The sequence below is a fragment of the Colius striatus genome, chromosome Z (genome assembly GCF_028858725.1).
Source record: "Colius striatus isolate bColStr4 chromosome Z, bColStr4.1.hap1, whole genome shotgun sequence".
Classification (NCBI taxonomy): domain Eukaryota; kingdom Metazoa; phylum Chordata; class Aves; order Coliiformes; family Coliidae; genus Colius; species Colius striatus.
In genome coordinates this window covers 58,258,583-58,275,176 of record NC_084790.1, presented here as the reverse complement: position 1 = coordinate 58,275,176, position 16,594 = coordinate 58,258,583, and the positions used below count along the sequence as shown (strand labels likewise).

At 41.3% G+C, this 16,594-nt stretch overlaps 1 protein-coding gene across 4 annotated transcripts in view; it reads left to right on the top strand.

The window, feature by feature from the left end:
* The window catches only part of PSIP1 (PC4 and SRSF1 interacting protein 1), a 34,611-nt gene extending 21,541 nt beyond the window's left edge, over positions 1–13,070 (top strand). For all 4 annotated transcript variants that reach the window (XM_062019167.1, XM_062019169.1, XM_062019168.1 and 1 more), the window contains exons 12-17: positions 2,006–2,061; positions 3,262–3,332; positions 7,587–7,688; positions 8,198–8,411; positions 9,612–9,723; positions 12,324–13,070. In XM_062019167.1, coding sequence (XP_061875151.1) covers positions 2,006–2,061; positions 3,262–3,332; positions 7,587–7,688; positions 8,198–8,411; positions 9,612–9,723; positions 12,324–12,387 — 619 coding nt within the window. In that variant the 3' untranslated portion in view covers positions 12,388–13,070. The remainder of the gene's footprint in view (positions 1–2,005; positions 2,062–3,261; positions 3,333–7,586; positions 7,689–8,197; positions 8,412–9,611; positions 9,724–12,323) is intronic.
* The last annotated feature ends 3,524 nt before the right edge of the window (positions 13,071–16,594 follow it).

Below are 16,594 nucleotides of genomic sequence, written 5' to 3'. Positions count from 1 at the left end.
ATGGTTACGGATTTTTAATCAGGTTGTGGAATGCGTAGGGTTACCTGGAAAACATTTCCTTCTCTGTCTGGCAGCTGGAGCACACACCTTCAGACAGAACAAGGAAAAATTTAAGAATTATTCTACTCTAGCACTACAAAGCCAGTTGAGTGATATCAAGAGCACTCTGCATTTGGAAGGTAAATTATCACAAAAGAATCATGAGAATGAGGATCCTGCCAGAAGCTAGGGTGGGGGGACAATAGGAAGAAATCTGACTCATTCTCAAGAGCTGTTCTGCAAATGGGTGAAGAAGCCACCACCATGAGAGCATGACGTTCCCATCACCACAGTTGGTGGGAGGGTGGAAGAAAGGGAGAACAAGGTAAAAAATCAGAGAAAAAGGAGGATAATGGTCCCCTTCCTGTGTAACAACAAATTCTATCTCTATCACATTCATTAACAAGAATCTGGTTTGTTTGGGTTTTTTTTTTTTTATCCTCTAGCCCTTTCTTCTTCCTGTCACTCCTCTGGAAACCTAACCTAATTACTGTACTTACGTGTAGCAAACCACACCTGTGCTTTTCCAGCTCTAGAGATACTAAATTGTCCTGAGCATCTTCATAGCTCTTGCTGTATCGCTTTTTAAATCTGACATGCTGACTGATTTCTGCAATCAGACTGTCACACTGAGATGGTTACAGTAACAAAATCTCCTCTGCTTGGAAATAGGTGTCACATTTTATGCACTGGAGGGTAGATGGAGCTTTGTTTCAGTAAGACGAAGGAGTAGTAGTTAATGAGTGCATAATGAATTTAGTTATTGCTGATTGCTAATACCACAGAACTCGATAAAAAAGTAAAAATGCTTCTTTTTGTGTTGTCTTCAAGGTCCTCTAATACACTGAATGTAGACTTGGTTTTTTTTTTTTTTGGTTTCTCATCAGCAAAGTTGCCACTTTCTAGTCTTCATGGCTACTTGGTTGATATTTGCTAAGTGTAACGAGTGCTTTGTACACTGTTCTGTGTATACACAAGGTTTATGTGTACAGTTAAAATAGCATGAGCTTGTGCTTTGAGTTGATAGCCTTATGCACTTTAAAACTGTTGATTCTGTGACTGAATAGAGAATGAAAGGAACATGGAAGAAGACATACATAAAGGGCCTCTTTTATCTATACACATTACTATTACAGGAAAAAATTTGTAGCAGAATATTTAGTCATGATGTGCTGGCATGTGCAAATTCTAAACTGAGGCTTTGAAACCTTCAGTAAGACAAAACTGAGAAATTTCTAATCAGGAATTGATGCAGGGGTTGGTGATCTTCTCTGAATAGAGTTCAAAAGTTTGTTTGAAAGACTTAGCCTACCTTCATCCTGTAACTGAGGTGGAGACAAGTTTTGTTTTGTTTCTCTCAAGTCCCAGCTTTATTTTTTAGTGATACAGTTGCAGAAAGAGCCAGGAGATTTCAATGTACTTGTAATAAATCTTTTTCCTTCATTATGATTTTCTTCAAGAATAATTAAATTACCACTGATACATTTATGGTCAATTGTAGGCTACTTGGACTGTTAAAATTAATTCTATAAGAAAATAAGTCACATAGGAACTGATTATGGCCCATTGATCTCTTCATCATTTCCTGTGGTAATGTTAAATAGTTATAGTCCAAATTTGTCATCATACTAAAAGTATTTTCTACCTCAAAGTTAGTTCTGTATAATATCATCTTATGAATTTGTACATGAAACCAAAACACACTTTAGAAAATGTGACTTGTTTTTAAAAATCCTTTAATCTGCTGCTTCTAGAGAACATCTTGTCAGTATGGAGGATTTAACAGCAGTATCTCAGTTACCTAATTTTGTTAATTTATTTCAATCTGTGAAAATCAGGGTTTGGCTCTTGGTGATTTTTTTGCATGCTAAAAGCTCAAAATATTGCATCTCATTTAAAAATTGGGCAGGGGGGAAGACTGGTAAGCAGACTTTACAATATTGTAAAACACTAATGTGTTTGATAGGCAGAATAAAGAAGAAGGCAAGAAAACTGAAGTTAAGAAGATGGAGAAGAAGAGAGGTTAGTGTAAAGAAGCAAAATGTTATTTTTGTCATTTTAATTTTTAAACAGAATTGTCTGCCTGGGTAAGATAATTTACTGCTGAGGGTGTCTGTGGGGTCTCGGTCAGAGATGTTTGATCCATGACTGCTTCCTTCAGGTCTGTAAAACAGTGATTCTTATTCTTCTGTGTTCTTTCTTCAGTGCATTAGAACAGGTCTTTTCTGTTCCCATTTTACTAGCATTTTGAGCTTTTAAGCCTCAATGTTTTCTTCTTTCTTTTTCCAAAAGCTCTTAGTCTTTCAGTCAAATAGCTTTATTTCAGACCTTCATTTTTTACATTATCTTCTCATATAACACAATAATCTGAGGGACCTCTTGAAAGTATTTAGATACCTCTTAGTAAGCAGGAGGCTTGCTCTTCCTAAGCAAGAGGCTTAGATTCAGATTACTGTAGTCTTGTCTACTAAACCACACTTGCAAACTGACCTTCATAGGGATCATTCCTTTTTTTAGTATTCCCATCTTTAAGGGCAATCCAAACCACTGCTGTAGTTTGTAGTACAGTACAGATAAATCCAGTGGCATGGATGCCAGCCAACCCAGTGTTTTGAACTAACCCAGAAAATTATTGAAACTCATCCAGGATGGATTAAACTTGAAGGAAACTTTGTATTTCAGAATATGCACCACATCTGTGTGGAAAAAAAAATCTGAACAGGCTGTGAATTAGAGATGGATGCATTCCATTCATCTTGCACACCTACTGGAGAATGTGTACAGGGAACACGTTATTTGGATGAATTTGGACTCAACTTGAATTGTGTCTAGCTTACTGAAAACAAACCCATTGATATATAGATTAAAGATTTTCCAGCTTTGGAACTCTTGGTGTTTTCTGAAACTTCCATCTAACCTGGCCCACAGGTAGAGGGTAACAAGTGTATATCAAAATAGAAAATTATTTTCAGTTTTTAACTCTGAGGGGGAAAACCATATAGATTGCTAATGGTGTCTGGTTTTAAAAAGATGCATGCTTTATTTCTGATAGTAAGCCCTGTAGAGTATTTTATCTGTTGCACCTGCATCGTTATCTGATGCAGGGTGCCTGTCCATGTCTTTCTGCATTCTGTGTGAAGTCCAGATTTGTGGAAAGGTTGCTACAAAACCAAACCTGATGTGATTTATCCAATATTCATTCATGCTGTTTTTAATCTCCAGAAACATCAATGGATTCTAGGCTTCAAAGGATACATGCAGAAATTAAGAACTCCCTGAAAATTGATAATCTTGTAAGTATGTTTTCAAAAAAAATTACTGATGTGCATAATTTAAGTAGGAAATGCCTGGCATGCATGGGGGTTTTTTCATTAATATTCTGAGAACAAACAGGGTTTTTTTTCAGTTTACAAGATAACTACCACTTAAATGACGTTACTATGGACATTGAAAGATCAATGTGAGCGGTTAAAAGTGGTTGTGTTTGAAACTACTGCATAAGAAATTATGTACTGGAAACATTCAGACTGAGTTGTATTAAAGAAAGCATCTCTGTCAGCTCAGCCTGAGCCATGCAGAAGCACCAGCAGGACACAGTGCTGTGGTAGTGGCAGACTCCCTGGTGCAAGGGATGCGGGCCCCCATCTGCTGACCTCTCAAGGGAGGCCTGCTGCTTGCTGGAGGCTCAGATTTGGAATATTACTAGCAGATGGCTGAGGCTTGCCTGGCCTTTAGAGTATCTACTGACTGCTGCTGCTTTTCTGTGCTGGGTGCCAATGATACAGTCAGAGGAGACCTGTGAAGTACCAAGTGTGACTCTGAGGGTGACCATCAGGGTACGGACACCCAGGTGGTGATACCTTTCTAGAGGAAAGGACTTGTAAAGGAATAGACAAGACTGCTGGGAGGTGGCAGGATCCACTCCAAAGTGCTGCTGCTTAGTTAAAGAGTTTCAAACTGGGAAGGGTAATGAAAGAGAAAGTGAGGAAGTGGTGGAGCAAGATGGCAGTCAAATGATGCAGGATAATATAAACAGAATTGGCCTTGTAATCAACAGAATTCCTCAACAGAGCAGGACTGAAGTGATATCACCACAAGCATATGCACAGAAATGAGGCAGTGCTGGCAGCACAGCGTGATGAGGAAAACTCTCATAACCTTTCTGGAAAGTCAGCACAACTAAGTGCCTCTTTGAAATAATTGTACACTAATGCATGCGGCATGCTGAACAAACCAGAGGAACTGGACATCTGTCTGGAGTTGTAGGGCTGTGGCTTCATTGGCATCAGAGATTTGGTGGGATGGTTCTTTGGAGAGGAGCCTTGCCATGTATGTATACAGGCTCTTTAGGTGCTGGGGAGACAATATGTGAGAAACTTTGAGACACCAGTGGGAATGTGTGGAGATCCGCGTTGGGATGGGTGGTAAGCAAACTGAGAGCTGGGTCAGTTAGTGAGTGGACCAATACGGTGACATCCTGAAGATGTCTACTGCTGATCACCACTTAGGTAGGTAGAGTAGAGAAGGAAGTCATCTTAAGGCAGTTGGGAGGCATCTCTGGTTCAAAAGCTGTGGCTCTTATTGGAGGCTTGAACCATCCTGGTATCTGCTGAAGGGACAACATAGGGATTATACAGCAACCCAGGAAGCTCCAGGCGTGTAATCACTTCCTAACATGGGTGGTCAAGGAGCTGAAAGGCAAGATCCCATGTCAGTTTTGTGAAGGTTGGGGACGACCTTGTCTGTAGTGAATGAGATGCGGAGTTTAGGATCCTGGGAGGAATGAGCAGGGCAAAAAGTGTCATAGCCCTGGACTCAGGAGAGCAGACTTTGTCCTCTAAGGGGAGAAGAAATCTCTTGTGGAAGAATCTCTTGTGAGACTGTGCTGGAGAGCAGAAAGGACCAGATCTGTCTCACTTTGCAGATTTATCTCCTTCTCAAGATTGATTTGTCTTTATAAGCAGGAAGATAATCAAACATGGCAGGAGGGCTGCAGGGATGAATGAAGACCCCCTGGCTATAGTTAGGACACAAAAAAAAAGGTAGCATACAGGAAGGAGAAGTAGGGATAGGTGTCTCAGGAGGAATATGGAGACACTGTCCAAGCATGGAAGGATATTCTAAGAAAGCAAAAACCCACCTGGAGTTAAATCTAAGGAGAGAATCAGACAACAAAGCTTCAGGTACATCACTAGCAAAAGGAAGATGAAAAGTGTGGGCCTGCTGCTGAATGGGGTGGGTGAATCCAGTGAAAAAGATTCAAATGCTGCACCTCGGCAGCAATAACCCTGTGTACCAGCACAGGCTGGACAACAGCTTGTCAGAAAATTACGTGAGGCTGTTGGTGGACAATCAGCTTACCATCAGTCAGCAGCTAGCTCTCGTGGTAAAAGTGTCCAGCAGCATCCTGGGCTGCATTTAATGTTGCCAAAACATGGAAGGTGATGGCTATCCTCTACCTAGCACTGGTGAGGTACTGGGTTCTGTTTTGGGCTCCCCAGTAGAGTGGAGACATGAGTGTACTGTAGAGAGCCCAGTAATGGGCTGTGAGGATGAATAGTCTGTGATAGAAAGAGAAGGGGAGAGAGCTATGAGTGGTGAGCCTGGAGAAGGGAATGCTGAGAGGGGGATCTTCACCACATGTGTAAATACCTGGATGGAACATGCAAAGATGACAGAGCCAGATGTGTTTCAGTGAAGGGACAAGAGGCAATGAATGTGAACACTTATGTCAATACATTCAATATTGCTTAGACATAGGGAAATGCTTTTTTTCATAGTGATGGTCATCAAACACTCCTGTATGTTCCTCTAACAACTTAGACCTTGTAATTCACTGTTCACGTTGGGCAGTGAAAAGAGATAGGGAAGGACCACAACTGTATCTTTTTCTAAGCCTATTTTAATTTCTGCGCCTTTGGCACTTTAGAACAATACTACTGCATTTTCTGAATTCAAGGTTATTTGTGCTTTTGTTGGTTTTATTTCTTTCTCTTAACTGAAACCTCAAATCACATGACCAGGCCAGAAATATTTAGTCAGTCTCTTTCTTGATTGAAGTCCTGGAAGGGGATGCAAGTCTTCAAAAGTCTTATTTCCATTTACACAACTGAAAAAGCACACAACTGAAAAAGGCTTCATTCCATCTCTGTCTCTTGAACTGCTGAAGACATGGATTCTTGCTGGCCAAGGAGAGGTGTGAGAGTGACATGGGTTGAGGACTCTCCCTAACCGATTATATAGTCTCCTCAGAGTACCACTGCATGCATGACACCAAAAGGGTGCAACAGCTTTTGGTTAGTGTCTTCATTTTGTGTGAGCCGTTTGTGCAATGAGAAAGTACAAGTGTCAGTGAAGTCTAGTGTCAAGAGAAGCAGTGGGCAGCTGCAGAGTGGGAGCTCAGTGCTGGCTGTTCAGACTCTGGCAATGCAGGTGGGCACTGCATGGTGCCAGACCCACTGCATGGCCTCTCTGAGCCCCTTGGCCAAGATGATGCTGCCTCCATCAAAGGCACACTGGAAGAGAGAGGAAGAGGAGTGGGGAAAGAGTGAAAGCAGAGGCAATTCCTAGGGCATGGAAGAAGGGAGCAGGTACTCCCCTGCAGCCTGAAGGAGCAGATGTTTACACTGTGTGCAGAACCCGTGCTGGAGATTTCTCCAGAAGGACTGCAGCCTGCAGGAGAGGGGAGAGCCCACGCTGGAGCAGAGGAGAGTGTGAGAAGGAAGGAGCCGTAGCGAGGAACTGTGATGTACTGACCATCTGCAGCCCCAGCACTGCCAGGGGATAGGCTAGGAAGGGGAATCTGGAGCCAAGTTGAGCATGGGAGAGGGGGGAAGAAAAGTGATGATTAATGTTTGTCTGCCTTTCTCATGATCCAAATCTATTTTAATTGGTTAAAAATTAATTTTGTTTAAGCTGAGTCTGTTTTGCCCATGACAATAACTGGTAAGCAATCTCCTCATCTCAGCCAATGAGCCGCCTTGTCCCATGTTACTCCTCTGCACTGTCAAGGAGGGAGAAGTGAGCAGCTGAGTGGAAGGCTTCAGTACAGTGGTTCTTAGAAACAAATCAGAAGCTCACATTGTTACTCGTGGGTGTCCTGCACAGGGTGTCATTCAACTTCTAACTGAAAAATACCAAGATACAGTTCTGTGTATTAACTGCAGTCCAGAGGCTTTGCTGCCTCTTCAGTAGCAAGTCACTTAGGAAAAAACTGTGTATGGAAAAGGCTGACTATGGAGAACAGAACTGTGAAACTGGCATAAAGCTTGAGTTTGCATTTTAAAAGTATAGAATTATTTTTTACATTACAAGTTATTCAAACAGCATCTGCCTCTTGTTACGGAAGTAGACAGAAGGCAACTGATAGTAATCTTTGTTTGCAAGTTTGTGTAAAAGGTTATCAAATTAAGGACAAAGTTTACTATTCTAAGTAAAGCTAAGAATATTATAGGAAGATATTGATCACGGAAATGAATTTAGTATGGCTAATTAAGGATTAACATTTAGCTTTTACGTCTCCAAACTAACTTCTTGTTTATGTACAGGATGTGGGCAGGTGTATTGAGGCTCTTGATGAGCTTGCATCCCTTCAAGTCACAATGCAACAAGCTCAGAAACACACAGAGATGATTCTGACTCTAAAGAAGGTGAGAGCTGCAGTGTTAATTGAAGTAACCTGTGTATTCTCTTAAGTTGATTCTGACGTTACTTACTGCTGGGGTACTGTGTCTAGTTCTGGTCCTACAATTCAAGAACAATGCAGACTGGAGAGGGCCCAGAGGAGAGCCATGGAGATGATCAGAGGGCTGCAGAACCTGCCCTGGAAAGAAAGACTGAAGGTTGCATCTAGACTTAGAAAAGTTTGGTTTAGAGTGAGGACAATGGTTCACTGCAACAGCTTCCCCAGGGACATGGCCAAGGCCCCATCGCTGAAGATTTTAAGATGTGGTTAGACCGAGTGCTTGATAATCTTACCAGGACTTGATGATCTTTTGAGGTCCCTTCCAACCTGGGCTGTTCTGTGATTCTGTGGTACTTCAGAGAGTATATAAATCTATTCTCTTATTTCAGGTTAAATAAAAAATTTAATCTAGCCTGTGTTGAAATTACACAGATGTTTAAATGGAGTTCATTGCTGTATTCCTCTTGATTTCAGATACGGAAATTCAAAGTTAGCCAAGTTATCATGGAGAAATCTACAATGCTGTATAACAAGTTCAAGACAATGTTTCTGGTTGGGGAAGGAGATTCTGTTCTTTCCCAAGTATTAAACAAATCACTTGCTGAGCAGAAGCAGCATGAGGAAGCTAACAAAACCAAAGAACAAGGGAAGAAAGGAGCAAACAAAAAAATGGAAAAGGACCAAACAGGCAAGTTGCTGTGGGTTTTAACTTCTTGTCATATGAAAGACCTAGTGTTCATCAATTCCTGAGCCAGATTCAAAAAAATCCCTGATGTAGGAATTGCATCCATCAATTAATAACCTTTACGTATCTGAAAGAGTTATGGCAGTATTTTCCTTAACTAAGATTGAAGTTCAGAGGTATAATGTTTTCTGTGGCTATTATGCCTTTATTGCTTTCAGGGAAGGGCTTTTCCAAGAATTGAGTTTAGCTTTTTTTTACTGTAGAAAATTTACAGCTTTAGTACCTTGTGGAATAAAACCTCATTAAATGTGAGGTAGGAAAACATACTGCTTTCCATTCCTCAAGTAGCCTGTTGGTGCCTAGTCTTTCACCTTAACCTTCAGTTGCCTAATTTCCTTCACTAGCCTCTTCCTGTGTCATATGTGCTACCAAGTGTAGCATCAGCTTTTTCCCACTAAATGCTACTTCTGTGATGAAACTTAAGTAGGTTATTTAAGAGAGTTTCTGGGTAAACCTGTAACTTCAAATAAAATGGCCTGTCAGTTCTGACTCAAGTGACATTCCTCAACAATTCACTCAAAATTCACTGGTTTGTAACAGCAGAGCAAAATGTGTTCCTCACGAAGGTTTTTTTGAAAAGACTAAATACTCCTGCTTGGACCTCCTGCTTGACAATTGCATGCAAAAATTAAATACTTCTCCCTATATATATGCCGTTTCCCATCTTTTTATTGTATATGTACTTGTATGAGTTGAGAGTAAACAATCCATAGAGCTAGTAACCTCTCCAGTTAAAGTATCAGGAATCCCCTGAAATTGTCCCACTAGGTTAGAGTGGTAAGCAGAATTTACCCCTGAAGTAGATTCTCTCACTGTTCAGGATAGAAATAAACATTAGATGTGTTAGCTGTAGCCTGACAAGCGCAAGAAGAACTCAAAATCACATGAAATGTGTTCACTGTTCATTTCCCATTATTAAAATTGTGGGTTGAGGCTCACTGCATGGAATTTTCAGAAGTTAAAGCCTTACCAGCTACTGCTTTTTCGTGTTGTTTCAGATGCTGGATATCAAGGTGAGGGGAACACATTTATTTATGACATTTGAGTTAGTTGATGAAGGTGATGAAATTATCAGAGGCTTTCCCTAGCAGAGTTTTGCTGCCTGCAATACTGTTTTTTTTTCCCCATGCTTTCGTTTTAAAGGTTCAAAGGTTTTGAATGGAGGGTCTGAAGCTCAAGACACCAGCCAGTCACAGCACAATGGAGAGAACGCTGAGGAAAAGAAAGACAGGCATGAAGCTGGCAATAAGAAAAAGTGAGTCGGTAACCTTTCTAATCTAAGGATCTGTTCTGCTGCAGCAAAATGATGACACATAGGTGTAGATTGAAGTTACTTAACCATTCTGAGGTTCTGTTTTCTTTAGGGTTTTCTCTCAACTAGGGAGAATGATAACAGCATGCAAATCTTCTGCTGAAGTTTGAAATGAACATTTCAAAGTTAACTTGCTCACTGCTAAGGTGGAGACTTAAAAAAAAAAAATACAGCATGTCCTGTTTGGAGAAAATCAGCATATGGTGAAACAGGGCAAAGAATAAGCTCTCTCCTGCATTTTATACTACTTAATAGTATCAAGTTGGAAGCAGTCTGAATCAAGTCTTACAGAACTAATGGTATTTATCAATTTTTTTTTGTGAAATCATGTATTCTTGATTAGTAGCCAAGCTTTTTTAATTACTGTTCTGTAGTGCAGCTATGAAATTGCCCAAATGCAGGTAAACTGCAGGCTAGGACTTAGACCTGTGCAATTTCAGAACTCTGAACACTTTGTAGAGGTCCTGGCATTTACATTTTCCAGATAAGAAGCCATAAGAATGCTTGAATTTGTCAGGAGGTAAGTATTTAAACTTTAACCTAGTTGATAAATGCTGTTTCATAAACAAGATGGCATGCAGTGAATCTCTTGTAGACTAGAGAAGGAATAGGCTCTAGTAAGCAATGAGGAAAGGGCCTAAAAGTGACCTTGAGCTGACCTATTTTGTTGAAGTAGTGCTTTGTTATCTTGGAGCACTCTTGTACCATGTGCTCAGGGACATTTTTTGTGCAGCAGTATGTGCTGAAGCAAGCTTTCCTGTCAGTGCTGTCTTTGTACAGGCCAGGAGAAGCAGCAGCTGCTGAGTTAAAACCTGATACAAGTGCAGTATTGACCATTATTTACAGCAAGGTAAACTTAAAACAGAACAACCCGCCCAAAAAAATCCGTTACGGTGGTGGAGATGAAAATGAGTACGACACTTGCTGAGAAGTAGCCTTAGAACTACTGGCTTTTGATTCCACAGCTTTCAGAAGTGACACATGGAAACCTTCTAGTAGTGATGCCAAGTCCTCTCTTGGTCTGAACCAGCAGCATGTGCTGGGAGCACAGCAAGGGCATGGGTGTAGGATCCTGAGGTAGGTCATGGAGCCTGGCACAACCCTGAAACAGGTGGTGTGGCCACATCACAGTGGGGCGCTAACAAAGTACAACACCCGAGTCAGCTGAAGTTAACAGCAAAGGAGTTCAGTAATAATAGCATATACTGAGGCAAGGATTTAAAAATCAGTAACTAGTAAACTGGTTCTCCAGGGCACGCACTGAGATTTTTGAGTGGCAGGGAGACTATCCTCAGTCAGATTTCCTTTTTTATTTGTGATTAAAAAAAAAAAATCAGATACACACGTGACACAGGTGCACATGTGACACCCCAATGGACAAAAGAAATCTAAGGCAGATACTTCAGACAGTTATGCAATGTGCCTGGAAAAGGCTATTGAATAGGATGAGTGTCTCAAAAAGGCAATTTTGAGGCAAGGCAATTAATATTTTTTCATACTTCAGTAACTGTGATTGTATTTGCCAAACATGCAAGTGTTATCTTCCATGAATGAACTAGTTGGGGGTGTCATGTTCTCCTAATAACCATTTATCTCTTTAAGCAGTATAATGTTTGCTATGGCCTTGAACAAAGAAACAAGTCCACTTTACAAAATCTCGTGTATGGGCACTTGGGATCAGTTTCTGTGGACTTGGATGCATTGTTGGGTACCAAGTGCAAAACAGATTTTGTAATGCTTCCATCACACACCTTGCATGGCAAGATGTGTCCACATACCTGTTCAAAGTTCAAGCAAACTACAGACTGGTGTCTTGCCACCTTATGAACTTCCTTTCATTCAGTATTTTTCATACATTATTATTTGCAATGTTTAGTTTCTTAGAAGAACCAATAAGAAGAATCAATAGGAACAAACCATCAGCATTCAAAACACCCTTAGAGTTGCTGCTGCCAGGGGAGCAATTAGAGAGCTTCTCAAGTCATGGGGCTTCTGGTTCAGCTCTGAACTTGCCTCTAGTCATCAAAGGGAATAAAAACGTGTCTGTACCTCTCTGAGAATGTACTTCTGAAATTATGGAAGTTGTGTAACTTTATACTTCTGAAGTGGTTGGCACTTAAGAAGGTCTTTCTGTTCTTGTTTGGTAACAGTAAGCACTGCTTCCTGAGGTTATGTTAGTGTTGGGTAACAGTGGGTTATTCCTGGCTGCTAAAAGGTCAGGTCAGGTCTGTTCACCCAGAGTGCTTTTCCACTGAACAGACACATGTCTGGCAGCAGAGGAGGGTGGGCTGCCCAAATGGAACACAGACCGACTTGTGATGGAGTGCCGGTCCAGCCTACTGCAGCCATGAACATATTAATCACTGCCCGCTCAGCTTCCCCTTCTTTGGGGGCAGTAGGTATAGGAGAGGAGAGAGACAGCTGGCATCTTGACCTGCTTCCCCTCCTGACTCCAGCCGTTGTCCCTCCTCCAGCCTGCCTGCTGTAAGTCTTGCTCCCTGTTTTTCTCTGTGGTAATTAATGTTGCCTTCTTTTGTTTCTAGGCCATGCAGTGAAGAAAGAGAGCTTGAAAAGCCAGCAAAAGATTCTGCCTTTGAAAGCAAATGACACCACTGGTGTCTTTTCTTAAACTACGAATTTAAGGGGATTGTTAAGTTTTGCATTTTGAAATCTATAGACTGCTGAAAGTTTCAAATAATTTTATAAGCATAGTATTTTGAAGTTAAATTTTCTGGAATAAAAGCCCAGTTAATCTTGGTCTTTAAACACTTTTGCCAATAGTTTTGTTCAGTATTAATAGGTAACACATTTCAAAAGGTGAAGATTCCAGTTAGAAGACAAATGCTTACATGTTACAGGACTTAGAGTTGTAGTATATTTTTACCTGACTACTTTATGTCTGTCTAGCTCATAGCAGGAAAAAGTGTAAATACTTTTAACTGCTCAGTTACTTCCTTTGTATAAAAACTACTCCCTTCTGTTATACTGACCTTTGTCTGTGCATAGACTTGCAACTCTTGTTGAGATGTCTTTTCACTGTGTTTTGTAGGAGATGGAAGCAGCATTTTTATAGCTGTTAAAATGTTAATGTATGAGTATACACTTTTCTAAAACCAGTTCTAGGTCTGTTCTTGCAAAACCTGTTGTGCCAACTTACTGCAATGTGACTTTATGGTATGCTTTTGTCTAATAAGTATACTAGAAAGATGTGTGGTGTTCCCACAGAACTTGTTGATGCACACTGGTTGGAAAACACTGTCTTGAACAATTTATGACATTAAAAATTAGTCTAAACCAATAACGAGAGACCGGTTCTTAATACTAACTTAGACAGGCAGAAACATCCATGGGAACAAGTGTTGGGTTTGAGTGCTATTTTGGTTTTATTGTCTTGAATTTCTAACAAATTTTCACAGAAACACTGGTAAAGTGTTTTTAAGAAAAATTCCTTAAGGTGTGGAAGGCACACCTTAAATGGGTACAAGCTCCCCTGAAACTTCTTTCTTGAAATGCACACTTTGCCTAACAGCAGAATGGGCAACTTGTGACTGGAAAATGGCCCTTCAGAGAACCTGGCCTCTGCAGAGTGCAGAGGCCCTAACCATCATGCTCAGGGGATGTGAGGGAAGGTGACAGCGTTCCAGGTGACTGTATTGCCATGCAGTGTGTTGTCTTCAAGGCAGCAGGAGAAAATCAAGAGTCTGGCTGGGTGTCAGCCAGGACTTCTGCAGGTCAGACTGGCACCCTTTACCAAAGAAAGGCTTTCAATATTGCAGCACGACCTAAATGCCTTGCTACCACTTCCTGAGAATTAACATTGTTCCTTGGTCAGGTGCCTGGTGAGCTGCTGTGGCTGCCTGAGCCAGCCCACCTGCAGTGTCTGTTCTTTTGTTTTCACCCACTGCAGTTATGGACAAATGGGATTTTGGCAGATAGAACACAAAACCTACAGCTGTTCCCCATTTCCAGATGGTGCAATCTTTTTGTGGAAAAACAACAGAAGAAGGGCAAGAAGGACTGTAAACACACTCAAGTGAGCTGGCGCTGAGGTGTCAAAAACCATACTAATCTGTTTGGGGAAGCTCTAGCAGGGGCTAAGCTCTGCAGTGCTGTGTCCCTCCTTGGGTGCCTCTGCCTAGGCCCTCCTTTTGGGGTGGCTGGCAGGTAACAGGAGGCAAATGACTGTGTTTCCTCCATGGCTTGGCTCCTGGGCCGTGGAAGGGCCTGCTCTTCTGCTCTTGCAGGAGTGCTCAGCAGCTCAGTGCTGGGGAATGTTCTCTTCTTGCTAACTACACCATGCCTTCAGCAACCACATGCACAATGTGGTCACTACACAGAGGCTGCTGAAAACACCTATGTGGAGTGCTTTAACCAACTTTTCAGCTGTCTGTTTACACAGTGGAAGACCTTGACCATTACCTGCTCTACAGACTGTCCTTAAGCAGAACCCATGAAATTTATTTTTGGTTTCAATAATCTGTAAACTAGCTATAATGTGAAGATGAGGCAGGATTATAGGTTTGGTCATTGTGGAAAAGCTAACAGAAGAATATTTCAGTCAACAGCACTTGTTCATCAGCATCCGACCTTAGGGAGCACGTTGTGCGGAATGTGTACAGTAGACCTCTTAATATTAAAGACTTATTCATTCATTCATTACAGATGCAAACATTTTTCATCATCTCTTATTACTCTGCTGTTGCATGTCAGAAATGGAAGCACATGTATATACATCTGTACTAATCTTGACAAAAACACAGTTTGTGCCTGTATATAAAATAGTACGATTTCTACTCTACCTTCCTGCCTGAAGCTCCAAGCAGCCTGAAACTCCTCTTCACAGCTCCATTCATCAGCAGAGGAGGAAGAGACCCTGGGGTAGGTAAGGCCTCCACATTGTTGCTTACAAAAGCACACTCAGAAATTACTTTCTGCACAAAACAGTGTCACTCAGTTACAGCAGCATTTGGTAGTAATTTGCTGGCTGCCTTGGGAAATTAAAGTAGCAAGCTACAGGCATTTAGAAAGGTTAATGATTAAATACTGAAGCCTGTATTTACTGTACCAAATCCACTTAGGTGATTACTGGAAGTTAAAACTCTGCACAGAAAGAAGTTAGTTCGCAGCAACAATGTTAACAGTTTGAATATAGGCAAAAAGCATGCATGTAGTTACTAAAGGCCAAAACCGCTTGCAAAGCTTTTCATATGCATAATGAACATGTACTTTTGTAATGAAATGGAAGGTGTTCATACATGCTGGCTAACAGCTTTCAGATCTTGAAGACAGTACCTCAGGTTACACCTGAAAGGCCATGGCAGCACCCAGCATGAAATGCCCCTTGGCAGATGGCCATGGCCTTGGGCCTCCACAGCTCCCTGCTCAGAGCCATCTCTGGTGTCCTCTGACCACCTGCGTGGTACTCTCTTTTGACTTAGAAATACAGGTAGCTACTTGCACAATGAAATTTGCATATTTCTACCTACAGCTAGGTACAAAATGTGCTTTCTTCCAGTAGGAAACTAAAATAAACTCCTGCTTTCACCCTCGAGTATTTTTGTAAAGATAGTAACTCAAAATAAACAGGAATTCAGCTTAGGCACTTCCTGATTTTGACCATTTCTTTGTATTAAAACCCCTTTTACCAAAACAAACAAACAAAGTATTGTGTATTTAACAAGTATGCCAAATTCACCTTCTTCTCACACACTTAGTGTGCTGATGAGCTAACACACTTTAGTCCATCACAACTGTTTAAGAGGTAACAGGGCAACAGGGCCGCTACTTAGAGCGTTAATGGAGATGGATGCAGAGATGAAGCTCCTTATGGTATGCTGCAAGTCACTAAAGTCATGCTCTGTCCGTTAATCTGCTTGGGCTTTTACTGCCTGAATTTACAATCCAGAAGCAACTCAAATTCACAGACCGCAGAAGGGGCCATCCCAGCTTCGAAGATGTCTGAGTGTCCACGGGCTGTGTCTCTTGAAAGACACAAATATTGCTTTGAGAGCCAAGACTGAGCAGTCAAACTAGTGGCCTAGGCAGTCAAACTTGTCTCCCAAGGAATATGGACAATTCTTTCTGCAGAAAGGAAGGATGCACAAAATTTAAAGCAGAGTTAGCTTTCACAGTAGCATTCCTACTTCAACAGTCAAGTTTACCACAGCTTACAGCATTGCGCAGCCATCGCTCACTTGCACAGAGGACGTTGTGACAACACCACAAGCACCCAGCTAGTGGAGGGAAGTCATGCTGCCTGTAGGAATCACATTCTGATTTGGAACCCTACACCAACAGCAAAATCAGAGGATCCTCTCCTCTTCTTCGACACAAGAAATGGTGTTCTGTATTGCTGTCTTATCAGCAAGGCAACCCTTTAATTAGGGAAGGAAGCTCCAACACATTTTGAAAGTTTGAAGTAAGTTGCCAAGGTTCACACTGACAAATCACTATGTGTTTAAAAAAAGATCAAAGCAACAAAACAACCACAGACTCAGGTTAATGCTTTTTAGAGTCAACAGATGTAACTAGCAGTTCTTAATAGTCCTTGCCTTATTGTAAGTATGTGACTCTTAATCTGCACAGACAGCAAATTTGGCCACAGCTTTTTTTTCTGGAAATTTGGCCACAGTTTTTTTTTTTCACTTTACCTGTGAAAGACACCACGCTGAAGGAGAATTAGTTTAATGCAAGAATAATTAACATTTTGGCTGCTCCCTTCTTCCTACTGCTAAAGACAGACAAAAACCTGACCATACACACACAAAAACCTACTGGTTGCCACCTTAGCACTCAGCATAAGGTGGCACCAAAC